Source organism: Sceloporus undulatus, chromosome 7, assembly GCF_019175285.1.
Source record: "Sceloporus undulatus isolate JIND9_A2432 ecotype Alabama chromosome 7, SceUnd_v1.1, whole genome shotgun sequence".
Taxonomy (NCBI): Eukaryota; Metazoa; Chordata; class Lepidosauria; order Squamata; family Phrynosomatidae; genus Sceloporus; species Sceloporus undulatus.
In genome coordinates, this window is record NC_056528.1 from 4663453 (window position 1) to 4675500 (window position 12048).

The following is a 12048-nucleotide window of genomic DNA, read 5'->3' on the forward strand; positions in this document are numbered from 1 at the left end:
GGACAAGGGAATTCTTGTCAGCGCACAATGCGAGTAACCCGCCCCGATCCTCCGAGGCTCTAAATCAAGATAAATATGATGACTCATCCACAAACAAACAAGTAAAGGAGATTAAAAGCACACATGGGGGTGAAAAGTATATCATTCAGGCTTGATCGGCTTTGTAAATCAAACTCGCAACAATCGGGGCAGGTTTCATCCATCCAACGGAAGGACAGAAAGGGAGTGCGCATGCAAGCCGAAAAAGCACAAAATGGATTACTTGGGGGATGTGAATCTTAGAATCATGGAGTTGGAAGAGACCGCAAGGGCCCTGATCCATTCCAACCCCATTCTGCCATGCAGGAAATCTCAATCAAAGCATCCCTGACAGATAGCCATCCAAGAAAGTCTTGCTTAGCCCCCACTTGGCTTCTGCAATCCACAAGATGACAACAACAGATTTTCAACCGTGTTTAAATGTCTCCAGATCAAGATATCTAAAATATACCCTTCTCTCACTTGCCCTATATTTATAAAATGAACCAGCGTGGTGTAGTCACCAAGTCATGTTTATTGCTTACGGCCAATGGCCTTTGCACAGTGTGGTGTAATGGTTTGAGCGCTGGACTATGACTGGAGACCAGGGTTTGAATCTTGGCTTGGTCATGTAAATCCACTGGATTGACCCTGGGCAAGTCACACTCTCTCAGCCTCAGATATTGGCAATGGCGAACCCCCTCTGATGAAACTTGCTAAGAAAACCCCGTTATAGGTTGGACTTAGGGTCGCATTACGTCCAAAACTACTTGAAGGCACACTACAACAAGGATGGCAAGCACCACTTTCTAATAAGATGGATGCCTCCTTCACTCATACACAGTATAGAATATTCTTCTTGCGTGTTAACTAATAAAATGGGAACCCTGGATGAGCTACCAAGAGCAATGAGGCATACTACCACTACTGCGGGTTAAGGGATGTCATATTGAGGAGGGAGCAAGCTTGTTTTCTGTTGCTCAAGAGAATGGGACCTGGAACAATGGATGCAAGCTACAGGAAAAGAGATTCCAGCTCAACATTAGGAGGAACTTCCTGAGGGTAAGAGCTGTTTGACATTGGAAGACACTCCTTCCTTGGAGAGTGATGGATGATTTCCAGAGGCGTAGTCGAACACTCAAACCACTACTAAACATTGGCTCTCTTGTCCAGCCCTTAAAGGACAGCCCTTACAATACAGAACACTTAGCAACCCTATTGCAGCTTGAATCCTGAGAGTGCAGATTTCCATCAGGCGTAACTGTTTGTGCTCATACTAAAGACTGGATGGATGAGAGAGTAGAGCAGGATCAGTGCTTCAAGGGCAGAGTACATACTTACCTTTCACCATGGGATGGTTCCTTAAGAGTTAAAGTACAGTACTTACATTGACCCATGGATACGTCGACTCCGTTTTTGGGAGTCAATTTTTGGACCTAAATTCCTAGACTTTATACATGAGCATAGACAGTACTTTCTCAATCCACCCAAAAATAGTGATGCATAATACATACCGAACCGTCAGAGGATTTGCTGGCCACTTCCGCTCCAAGTAAAGTTAGGAAGAAGACGCATGGCATGACCATGCCTCGCAAGGAGCAACTGTCTAAAAAGAGAAATAAGTCAGTCCTCGACTCCGGAGAATGTGCACATGCTCCGCCGACTTAGTGCCGAAACATACAAGGTTAACACAGAGTCGTAGCGGGTGGCAGGGAAGGAGGCTAACTAATAGGGTGCTAATTTGGAAACATTTGGGATTGTCACTGCTCCGGCAGGAGGGCAAATTTGTGCCCGTGCAGATATGTGTGTAGTTGCTAAGGAACCAGGAGCCTTATCAGTTGGCACAAATCACAGCCTTGACTACACCCAGAAAATGAGATTGCTGATGGGGAACAGTAACTGCCTGGCACCGTCCCTGATAAAGCCTCCCTGGGAACAGAAAGCAACTGGGCGCAGCGCACAAGCTACACAGGATCAATATGAGACAGGGGAGACAAAGCATACACAGTTTTCAGACAACACACACACAAATACACAGCCTGTTTTCCCTCGTTTTCAGAGACCCGAAGACTTGCTTCAAGCTGAAACTGGGTTGCCAAGTGTTCTGTATTGTAAGGGATGTACTATATTTAAGGGCTGGGCAAGAGAGCCAGCGTGGAGTGGTTTGAGTGTTGGATTACGACTCTAGAGAACATGGTTCAATGCCATACTTAGTCATGAAACCCACTGGGTGACCCTGGGCAAGTCACATTCTCAGAGGAATCATGTAATCGCAGAGATGGAAGAGACCCCAAGGGCCATCTATAGAATCATAGAGTTGGAAGAGACCCCAAGGGGCATCCATAGACTCATAGAATCATAGAGTTGGAAGAGACCCCAAGGGGCATCCATAGACTCATAGAATCATAGAGTTGGAAGAGACCCCAAGGGGCATCCATAGAATCACAGAGTTGGAAGAGACCCCAAGGGGCATCCATAGACTCATAGAATCACAGAGTGGGAAGAGACCCCAAGGGCCATCCATAGAATCACAGAATCATAGAGTTGGAAGAGACCCGAAGGGCCATCCAGTCCAACCCCTGCCATGCAAGAACTCTCAATCAAAGCATACCCGAAAGATGACCATCAAGCCTCTATTAAAAGATCTCCAAGATACTTTCCGAGGGAGTATCTTCCACTGTCGAACAGCAGTTACTGTCAGCTCCTCCTAATGTTGAGGTGGAATCTCTTTTCCTGGCGCTTGCATCCATTGCTCCATGTCCTATTCTCTGCAGCAGCAGAAAACAAGCTTGCTCCATCCTCAATATGACATCCCTTCACATCTTTAAACAGGGCTATCATATCACCCCTTAACTGCCTCTTCTCCAGCTATACATATCCAGCTCCCTCAGTTGTTCCTCGTAATAGGGCATGATTTCCAGACCCTTCACCATTTTGGTCTCCCTCCTTTGGACACGCTCCAGTTTCTCAACATCCTTTTTGAATTGTGGTGCCCAGAACTGGACACAGTGTTCCAGGTAAGGCCCAACCAAAGCAGAATAGAGTGGCTAGTGTCCTCTTTCCCTGGCAAAGCCCCTCCACTGTCTGAAGCCAGTCCTTTTCTTTCTTAGCCTTCTGAAAGCTAAATATGCCAGGGATTGGAGATGGGACCTTCTGCATGCAAAGCAGGCACACTACTTTGGAGCTATAGCCAGTGGTATAAGAGCCCCAAATCTTTTCACAAACATCTTTGCGCCTGTCATTAGGATCAAGAAGCAAATGTTTACTTGTCACAGCAAGCAGATGAACTACTCTTTATAAAGCGTTAATGTTTTCGCGGGTACTGGTTTAAACATACCAGGTTTAAGACGCAAAGGTGTTCCTAGACCAGTGATGGTGAAGAGGCCAAGTGCTCAAACTGCAACCCAAAACCCACTTATTTATTGCAAAGTGCCATGTCCCTCTGGCTTTCTAGTAACAAACTCTGGCAAACTCTGTGCTGGGACGATGGCACATGTGCCCACAGAGAGGGCTCTGAGTGCCACCTCTGGCATGCCATAGGTTCGCCATCACTGTCCTAGACATTACAGTGGCATACCCTTGCTTCTCAGTTTAGCCTCTGTGTTTTATACATGCATGATATAATAACTATGCAGAAACATGGTTATGTATAACGCTCCTCTGCTTCCCTTTCATTTTTATATTGTCACGATAGCGCAATTGCGCAACTGTGCGGAAACATAGATCGCTATAATATTGCTCCCGCTATCTGCCAACAGCGCAGTTGTTGTGGGATTGGTCCTCATGTGATAATGAACAGATCTCAACCTCAATGATATAAGCTGTAATTATTATTTCTGGACGACTTTGAAAGTTTCCTTTTATCTTCTAAAGCGGAGACGATCAAAACGATGAGAGAGAGGTCATGAATCTTTCACGCTTGTGACATTTACTGATCCTAATAAAGGCAAAGGCAGAGTCTTGTAGGCCTGGTTAAAAGGGACCAAAGAGATGGAGGTTCAGATCTGTATGCAGCCTTGGACTCATAACATCTCTGAATTTAGCCTACCTCACAGGCTTGTTGTGAGGATAAAGAGGTGGATGCAGAGATCAGGCTGCTTTGAGCAAGTTGGAAAGTGTGTGGGCTAAGAGACTATCATCCATTAATGAAACCCTAATGTTCCAGGTGGATTCGGAGATAAATTCATATCTAAAGTGGAGGTTTTATATTAAGAAAGTGTTACTCCACAAACAATATCCAGAGGATATTTTGAGCCAGGGACAGGATGAAATGCACCATTTGCTCGGGGTGAATGAGAACATCTTCCAGGTGGGAAAAAAGAAACCTTACAAAACACCGTTGCTCCCCTTCTCTCTCTATCCCACAATAACAACTTTTGCAAACCTAGTTGTAAAGCTACACTGAGTTGAATTTTTATATTTACAGGATGAAAAGTTCCCAACTAACATAAAAATCCTGGGCAAATTAAAAACGAGGACAGAAGTTAAAAGGAATCCATACCGACTGCACAGAACAAATTGGGTTTTTGATAAAGCAAGATTAGGGGGGAAATCTCTCTCAAGTGATAATTGGAGAGTCCCCCCCGACTCCCAGTCTTTAGAAGATGAAGTATTCTCTTATCTCCGATATAAACCTACCTCGAATTTAGCTGACTGAGTTCAGGGATGGGATAAATGTCCCGCATCCATCATCTTTCTCATAACCTGCCCATTCATTCCTAGGGGTTTCGTCACATCAAGAGACGACACAGACGTGCTAAAAGCAGGGAAACATGCACAAAGGCGCAGCTGCTGTCCTGGTGCTTAAATCAAATAGAGATATCAAAGCCAGCTCAATGTCAGAGTCCAGCACTTTTCATGCCGTTAGACATTTCGTGTTATCAAATCGAGATGCGTACAAGTTTCAAAATGATACATCGCAGAGAGTGTCTTTGGGATAGCTTCATCATGTTCTTTTAAGTCAGAGGACACTGACTGCCAATGCTTACACAGGACAAGCCCTTAGTTTAGAAGGTTTGGGATACTGACTCATTTCTCTCTAGAGTTGGCATCTTCTGTGTACAAACATGCGCCATACCCATAGAATCATAGAATCCTAGAGTTGGAAGAGACCACAAGGGCCACCCAGTCCAACTCTAGAGTTGTCAAAGGCAAAACCAGTTTGAAGTTGAAGGCTTTCATGGTTGGCATCCATAGTTCTTTTTGGACTATGTGGCCATGTTCTAGAAGACATTTCGCCAGCATCTGTGGCTGGCATCTGTTTGCAAACCAGAGGACAGTCCACTTCTATGGCCTGAGATCTCTACATTCAGCTAGTGTCCATCTCCTGCCCTCTTCTTTGGGAAGGAAGACCTTGTAGTTATGCTAGTACTACCAACTGTCAGGAGACTGACTTACACAAATCCACTACTATTGCAGTGAATTTTAGTTGCTCCAAGTCGATCTTTTTGGGAAAGTAGAGTGCGAATGTAATAAAACCACAACTCCAGCCTGTATTTAAGCACTAGCCTGATAGCTCTGAGCATGAATGGTTGGCAGGAACCCATGGAAGGGAAGCACCTTCTTCTATGTCCAGCACAGCGCATGAAGGAGGGGGCTCTCTTTTGCCACTACAATGGCAGGCTAGTAATGTTTCTGGGCTTTTTGCAACACTGGATCATTTACTGGCTGGGTCATTGCCTTATCAATACCAAAACCATTAACTGTTGGGCCACAGCTTACTTATGATAGCCAGGAGCGCATGTCCCCCGATCCTGAGCTGCCAAAGAAGTGGCTTGGTCAAAGGAATAATAGAATCATGGGGTTGGAAGAGACCCCAAGGGACCCCTGCCATGCAGGAACTCTCAATCAAAGCATCTCCGACAGATGGCCATCCAGCCTCTGTTTAAAGACCTCCAAGGAAGGAGACTCCACTGCTCTCCAAGGGAGTGTCTTCCACTGTCGAACTGCTCTTACTATCACAAAGTTCCTCCTAATGTTGAGGTGGAATCTCTTTTCCTGTAGCTTGCATCCATTGCTCTGGGTCCTATTCTCTAGAGCAGCAGAAAACAAGCTTGCTCCATCCTCAATATGACAACCCTTATACAGGGCTATCATATCACCTCTTAAATATCTCTTCTCCAGGCTTAAACGTACCCAGCTCCCCCAGTCTCTTCTCATAGGGCTTCATGGGGGTTGGATTGGATGGCCCTTGGGGTCTCTTCCAACTCTATGGTTCTATGATTCTATGGGTATGGCGCATGTTTGTGCACAGAAGATGCCAAATTCTGTCTTTGTATCACCACTATAAAAAAGGTAGCCAGCAATGCTTCTTCTCCCCAAGCCCTTGAAAAGCCACAGTCAGGCAGAATAATGCTGTGCTTAAACAGATAAGGGGCCTGATAAGGCCGTTTTCAATGGTCCTATTTTTCACCAATGTCAAGGGGACAAAAACAGACAGCTTCTGTATCCTAACGTCCCTAACTGCTGTTCAACAGCCACTATCTATTTGGTAAATGGGTTGATGTACTGGATCCAAGGGGGTTCAAGCAACTATTACTGTTACCACCGCAGACGTTCTTATGTTCGGTGACAAAGTGTATTCAATTATATCACTTTCTTTCTTTTAAGAAAGCAACAACGCAGGCTCCCTAAAAAATGTGTCTATTGTCTCATCAAGACCGTGGGAAGGAACAGCCAAAGAGAACGGCAGGCTCCCTTTACAGATGCGTTCATCATTGTGGCCACTTTGCACAAGGTGCCATTGAAGACGGCTTGTTGGACCAAGGAGGTTTATTATTCATCTTGGTGGAAAGGAGGGGGAAACCAAAGCTCTGGCGCTCAAGAAAGGGATGAAAACCCAGCGCACCGACAACACCAGGACTCACAGGTTGGAGCTAAACACCTCCGTTTCCCAGCTTAGCATTCATTAGATTACTTATCATAAAACAGACAACTGTGTTTATAGACAAGACACTCGCCCGTAGCTGCAAATTATACTGAAATTAAAACATTTGCCCTGCAGCTGTTCCAGGAAGAATGGGATGCTGGATTTATCGGCCTTTCCAGCAAAATTGATCTGTTTCCCTCTCAGACGGCGCTGTTGATGTTTTTATGTGGTCTGCATTCATTCCTGCAAAAGGAGACTGGCACGCGGCACCCCGAAATTGCTTTGTGCAAGCTTGGTTCTAGCACCCATGGCTGCCTCTTCCCAGATATTCCTGACGCTTTGATATCCGCACAAGGGAAAAAGAGCTGCTGCTTCATTGGTCCCTTCTTTCTTTCTGAGCATTGCCGTGGCAAGATGCCAGGGTGCTCAGCAAGATTGAAAGGACTGGCGCATACAGGCCATCTGTTTCCTTCTTGCCTTTGCAACCAGGCCACAGCTGGCTTCCACTCTAGCCAGTATCTTCCCAATTGTTTCCTTCTTCAATGGCCACCTTACAAATAGTCTCCTTCTTTAGAGGTTTTTGAACAGAGGTTGGACAGCTGTCTGTTGGGGGGTGCTTTGAGTGTGTCTTCCTGCATGGCAGAATAGGGTTGCATTGGATGGCTTTTGGGGTCTCTTCCAACCCTATGCTTCTATGCCCTATGAAGGGCAACTTAGGGAGCTGGGTCTGTTTAGCCTGGAGAAGAGATGATAGCCCTGTTTAAGTATTTGAAGGGACGTCACACTGAGGATGGAGCAAGCTTGTTTTCTGCTGCTCCAAAGAATAGGATGCAAGCTGCAGGAAAAGAGATTCCACCTCAACATTAGGACGAAGTTCCTGACAGTAAGGGCTGTTTCACTGCAGAAGATGCTCCCTTGGAGTCTGGTGGAGTCTCCTTCTTTGGAGGTCTTTAAACAGAGGCTGGATGGCCATCTGTCAGGAGTGTCTTGATTGTGATTTCCTGCATGGCAGAATGGGGTTGGACTGGCTGCCCCTTGGGGTCTCTTCCAACTCTTTCATTCTGTGACATCCTTCTGACAGTAAGGGCTGTTTGACAGTGGAAGACACTTCCTCCGAGTATGGTGAAGTCTCCTTCCTTGGAAGTCTTTAAACAGAGGCTGGATGGCTATCTGTCAGGGATGCTTTGATTGAGAGTTCCTGCATGGCAGAATGGGGTCGGACTGGATGGCCCTTGGGGTCTCTTCCAAGTCCACGATTCTATGATTCTAAGTGATGTCCCTCTAATTGTTGGTCACAGAGGCTCAATTCTCCCAACCTGGAGTCATCCCTTATACAGTGATCGATTTAGGAGGTCCATTCCTTTCATGGGAGAGGTTAGGACTTTGCTAATCTTGACATTATATCCAGTGATGGCGAACCTATGGCACGTGTGCCAAAGGTAGCACTCAGAGCCCTCTCTGTGGGCACATGTGCCATCGCCCCAGCACAGAGTTTGCCAGAGTTTGTTACTAGAAAGCCAGTTACATGGCACTTTGCCATAAATAAGTGGGTTTTGGGTTGCAGTTTGGGCACTCGGCCTCTAAAAGGTTCCCTACCACTAAGCCAAACAATAGTACTTGGGAGTTTATGGTCAAAGTTAAGATTTCCTTGAGGATCTTCTAGTTTACTACTCTCCCTCTTAGTCATATGCACATAGATAATTTACTATATGGATGCGCGATTTCAACCACAAACTGCACAAAGGCTCAATGACCTGGGAAAACAGGCCAGTGTTCCTCTTTGTGGTCAAATCTGAAAAACCACATACTTGCAAAGGGATAAACTGTAAGTAGGGAAAGAGATAGAAATTGGGGTCGCTGGCAGGGGTTGTCGAATACGAAGTCCACGGACCATTATAGAAACAGGTCAGAAAAGCACTAAAATAGATATAAATAGATATATTTTTAAAACAACTCGAAAAGCAGTTCAGAAGTGCTCAGATCTTGCAAGAGCTGTTGAAGAAAGAAGAAGAAGGTAAGGTCCACCCCATTATTCAGACATGGACCCAGAGTAATGAGGTTGGGAAAAGCATTGCGGCTGACAATAGAAGCCCAAGCCTTGTTAGAACTATTGCAACAGTCGAAAACGACAATCGCACACAAAAGGGGTTTTTTTCTTGCCTACAAGAGAAACTGGTACATTGGGCATAAAAAGGTTTCGTAACTAATGGTGGTGGGGAAAAGGCCGCAACCTTTCTGAACATTTTGGGCGCATAGCCCATGCTCTCAAACTTTTCTTGTCACATCCTAGAAGGGTTTCATGCCTGAAGCTGAAACACGCAACAGCCCTTTTGAAAAATGACACACATTTCGAGGCTTAAGGAAGGAAAGCGACGCTTCCTGCGGAACGGTCTTATGCTTTAAAAAATGTTCCCAAAAATCGCACTACTTCGCCAAACTCCTACTCCGTTGGAGAATAAAATGTCGGTACTAATGCTATGCCAACGCATCCACAGCCGGCCGCTGGTGAAAATCTGGAGACTATGTAGTATATGCTCATGTATAAGTCTAGAAATGTTAGTCAAAAAATGGACCCAATAAACCTAAGTCAACTTATCCAGAGGTCAATGTAAGTACTGTGAAGTCGAAGGCTTTCATGGCTGGCATCCATAGTTGTTTTGTGGGTTTTGGGGGCTATGTGGCCAAGCTCTAGAAGAGTTTTCTTCCCGACGTTTCGCCAGCATCTGTTTGCAAACCAGAGGACAGTCTGCTTCTATGGCCTGAGATCTCTACATTCGGATAGTGTCACTCTCCTGCCCTCTTCTTTGGGAAGGAAGACCTTTTAGTTATGTTAGTACTACTATCTTCAGAGAAGTACTATATCTTAACTCTTATTCAAAAGAAGGAACCATCCCCTGGTGAAAGGCAAGAGCATAAACTGTCCTGGAAGCACTGACCTACTCTGCTCTCTCATCCATCCAGCCTTTGGGGCAATGGTCCCCAAACTGTGCCCTTTAAGGGATTTTGGGCATCAGCTCCCAGAATCCCAGACTACTGACCAATATGGCTGAAGCTTCTGGGAGCTAAAGTCCAAGATCTCTTAAAGGGCAGAGTTTGAGGACCATTGCTTTAGGGCAGTGATGGTGAACCTTTTAGAGGGACTAAATGTTCTCCTAGTTCTCAAGAGTACAAAGGACAGGCGTCAAAACCCTAAGATGCTTGTGCCTCACTCTGCGAACTATGGTTAACAAAAGCTGAAGTACTTCTGCTGCTGCGGCCAAGATGTGAAGTTTTGGAAACCAAATGTCGCTCAGTGCAGCGCAGTAACAGGAAAAAGGCTGATTTTTTAACCTCTGAACATGAAAGCTGCCCCGAGCAGCGGCAACCATTCAATAACTGTGGGAGTCCCCATGACACAAACCTAAAAGAGTCTTGAAGTGAAAGGATGCGAGAGTTTGCAGCGCCAGACAGTAACTTCATCTCAACACGCAGAGTGCAAACTGTGTTTTCCTAGCACTTGCATATTCATCATGGCTTTTGTCTACTCCATGTACCTGCTGTACTAGCTCCTCTCTCCTACAAGCTAGAATGAGTCAGTCTTTAAAATGTTGCATGCTACGTTCCCCCTTTCAACTGCAACAGAGGAGCAGGGACAAAGGGCCCTGCCAGGTTCCCTCTGTTGCATGAATACTGCCTGATCTAATCTTGCTTGCAGTGGCTCTCGAGGGGACTTTCCCATTCCTTGCAATCTGGTCTAACTGGAGTCGCTGGAGACTGGAGCTGGGTCCTTCTGCATGGAAAGCAGGTGGAAAGTCACAACAAGAAATTGGAGTGACCAGGTGTCATAACCAAAAAGGCATCCTTCCACATCAGTGGCCCCATACAGACAGGCCAAAATAAAGCTGCTTCGGGTCACTTTGGAGGTATGCTCTTTAAATGACACATGCGTCTTAAGAGGCCAGAAGCTGTGCCAAAGTTGCGCTCAAGTCTTTAAGACTGGAGCATGGCTTTCGCGCAGCTTCCGACCTCTGAGTATTTAAACAGCATACCTCCAAAGCGACCCGAAGCAGCTTTATTTTGGCCTGTCTCTATGGGACCAAAGATGTGCACCGTCATGTGGAAGAACTCACCCCTTTTACACACATCTGCAAGGCTATGAATGACTACTAAACATATACTAAGTGGTTCCCCCAAATGTGCTCTTTAAGGGATTATGGGTTTCACCTCCCAGAATCCCAGACTACTGCCTAACATGGCCGAGGTTTCTGGGAGCTGAAGTCCAAAGTCTCTCAAAGGGCACAGTTTGGGGACCACTGTATTAGAGTGATACTATCTCCAGCATAACTCTGAATACTGGGAACTGGAGACCTACATTGGGTTTGGGGATTCCTATATGGCTTTTTTGGCTTCCAAGGCATCTGCTTGTCCATGACTTGCCTGGCTTTTGGTCCAGTCCAGCAGGAAATGTTTTGATTTGGATTTCCTGCATGGCAGGGGTTTGGAATGGATGGCCCTTGCGGTCTCTTCCAACTCTATGATCCTATGACTCTAACCCAGTGGTCCCCAAACTGTGCCCTTTAAGAGAATATTGGACTTGACTTCCCAGAACCCCAGACTCTTGGCCAAGATGGCTGAGGCTTCTGGGAGCTGAAGTCCAAAATCTCTTAAAGGTCACAGTTTGGGGGCAAAGGAAGCACCATGCAAATGATGCAAGACTACTGAAGCCTTCGACTTCACATGTGTTCAATAGTTTGCCATTGATGCAGACTTGCTCCAAATGACTGAATGGGTTTTCATGGCTGCGTAGGAATTCGAACTCACGCCAACGGTCGAAACGCAAAACGAGGTCACGCCAGGCTATATAACCACAGAAACAGAGAGCCCTGTCTCACCAAGACCAATCCTTGCCAATGCAAGAACCCAATGCAAGAACCCACATTGCAGGGAACCCTGCTTTAAAAGCAAGGCTGAACACCCCCAGCTCCCTAAGTCTTTCCTCATAAGGCATGGTTTCCAGACCCTTCACCATTTTAGTTGTCCTTCTTTTCCAGTATCTCAATATCCTTTTTGAATTGCGGTGCCCAGAACTGGACACAAAACTACACTTCCCAGAATTGGGTCTCAAAACCGGATGATTTCCGCAGGACCTAAAGCACCTAAAGACCAACAAGTTTTTATTTAAC

General features: G+C 45.8%; 1 protein-coding gene across 1 annotated transcript in view; it reads right to left on the bottom strand.

Annotated features, from left to right (window-relative positions):
• Positions 1-12048, bottom strand: part of C7H1orf159 (chromosome 7 C1orf159 homolog) — a 29946-nt gene that overhangs the window by 16621 nt on the left and 1277 nt on the right. The window contains exon 2 of the mRNA XM_042477760.1: positions 1533-1624. Within this exon, the coding sequence (XP_042333694.1) occupies positions 1533-1604 (72 nt within the window). The 5' untranslated portion in view covers positions 1605-1624. The remainder of the gene's footprint in view (positions 1-1532; positions 1625-12048) is intronic.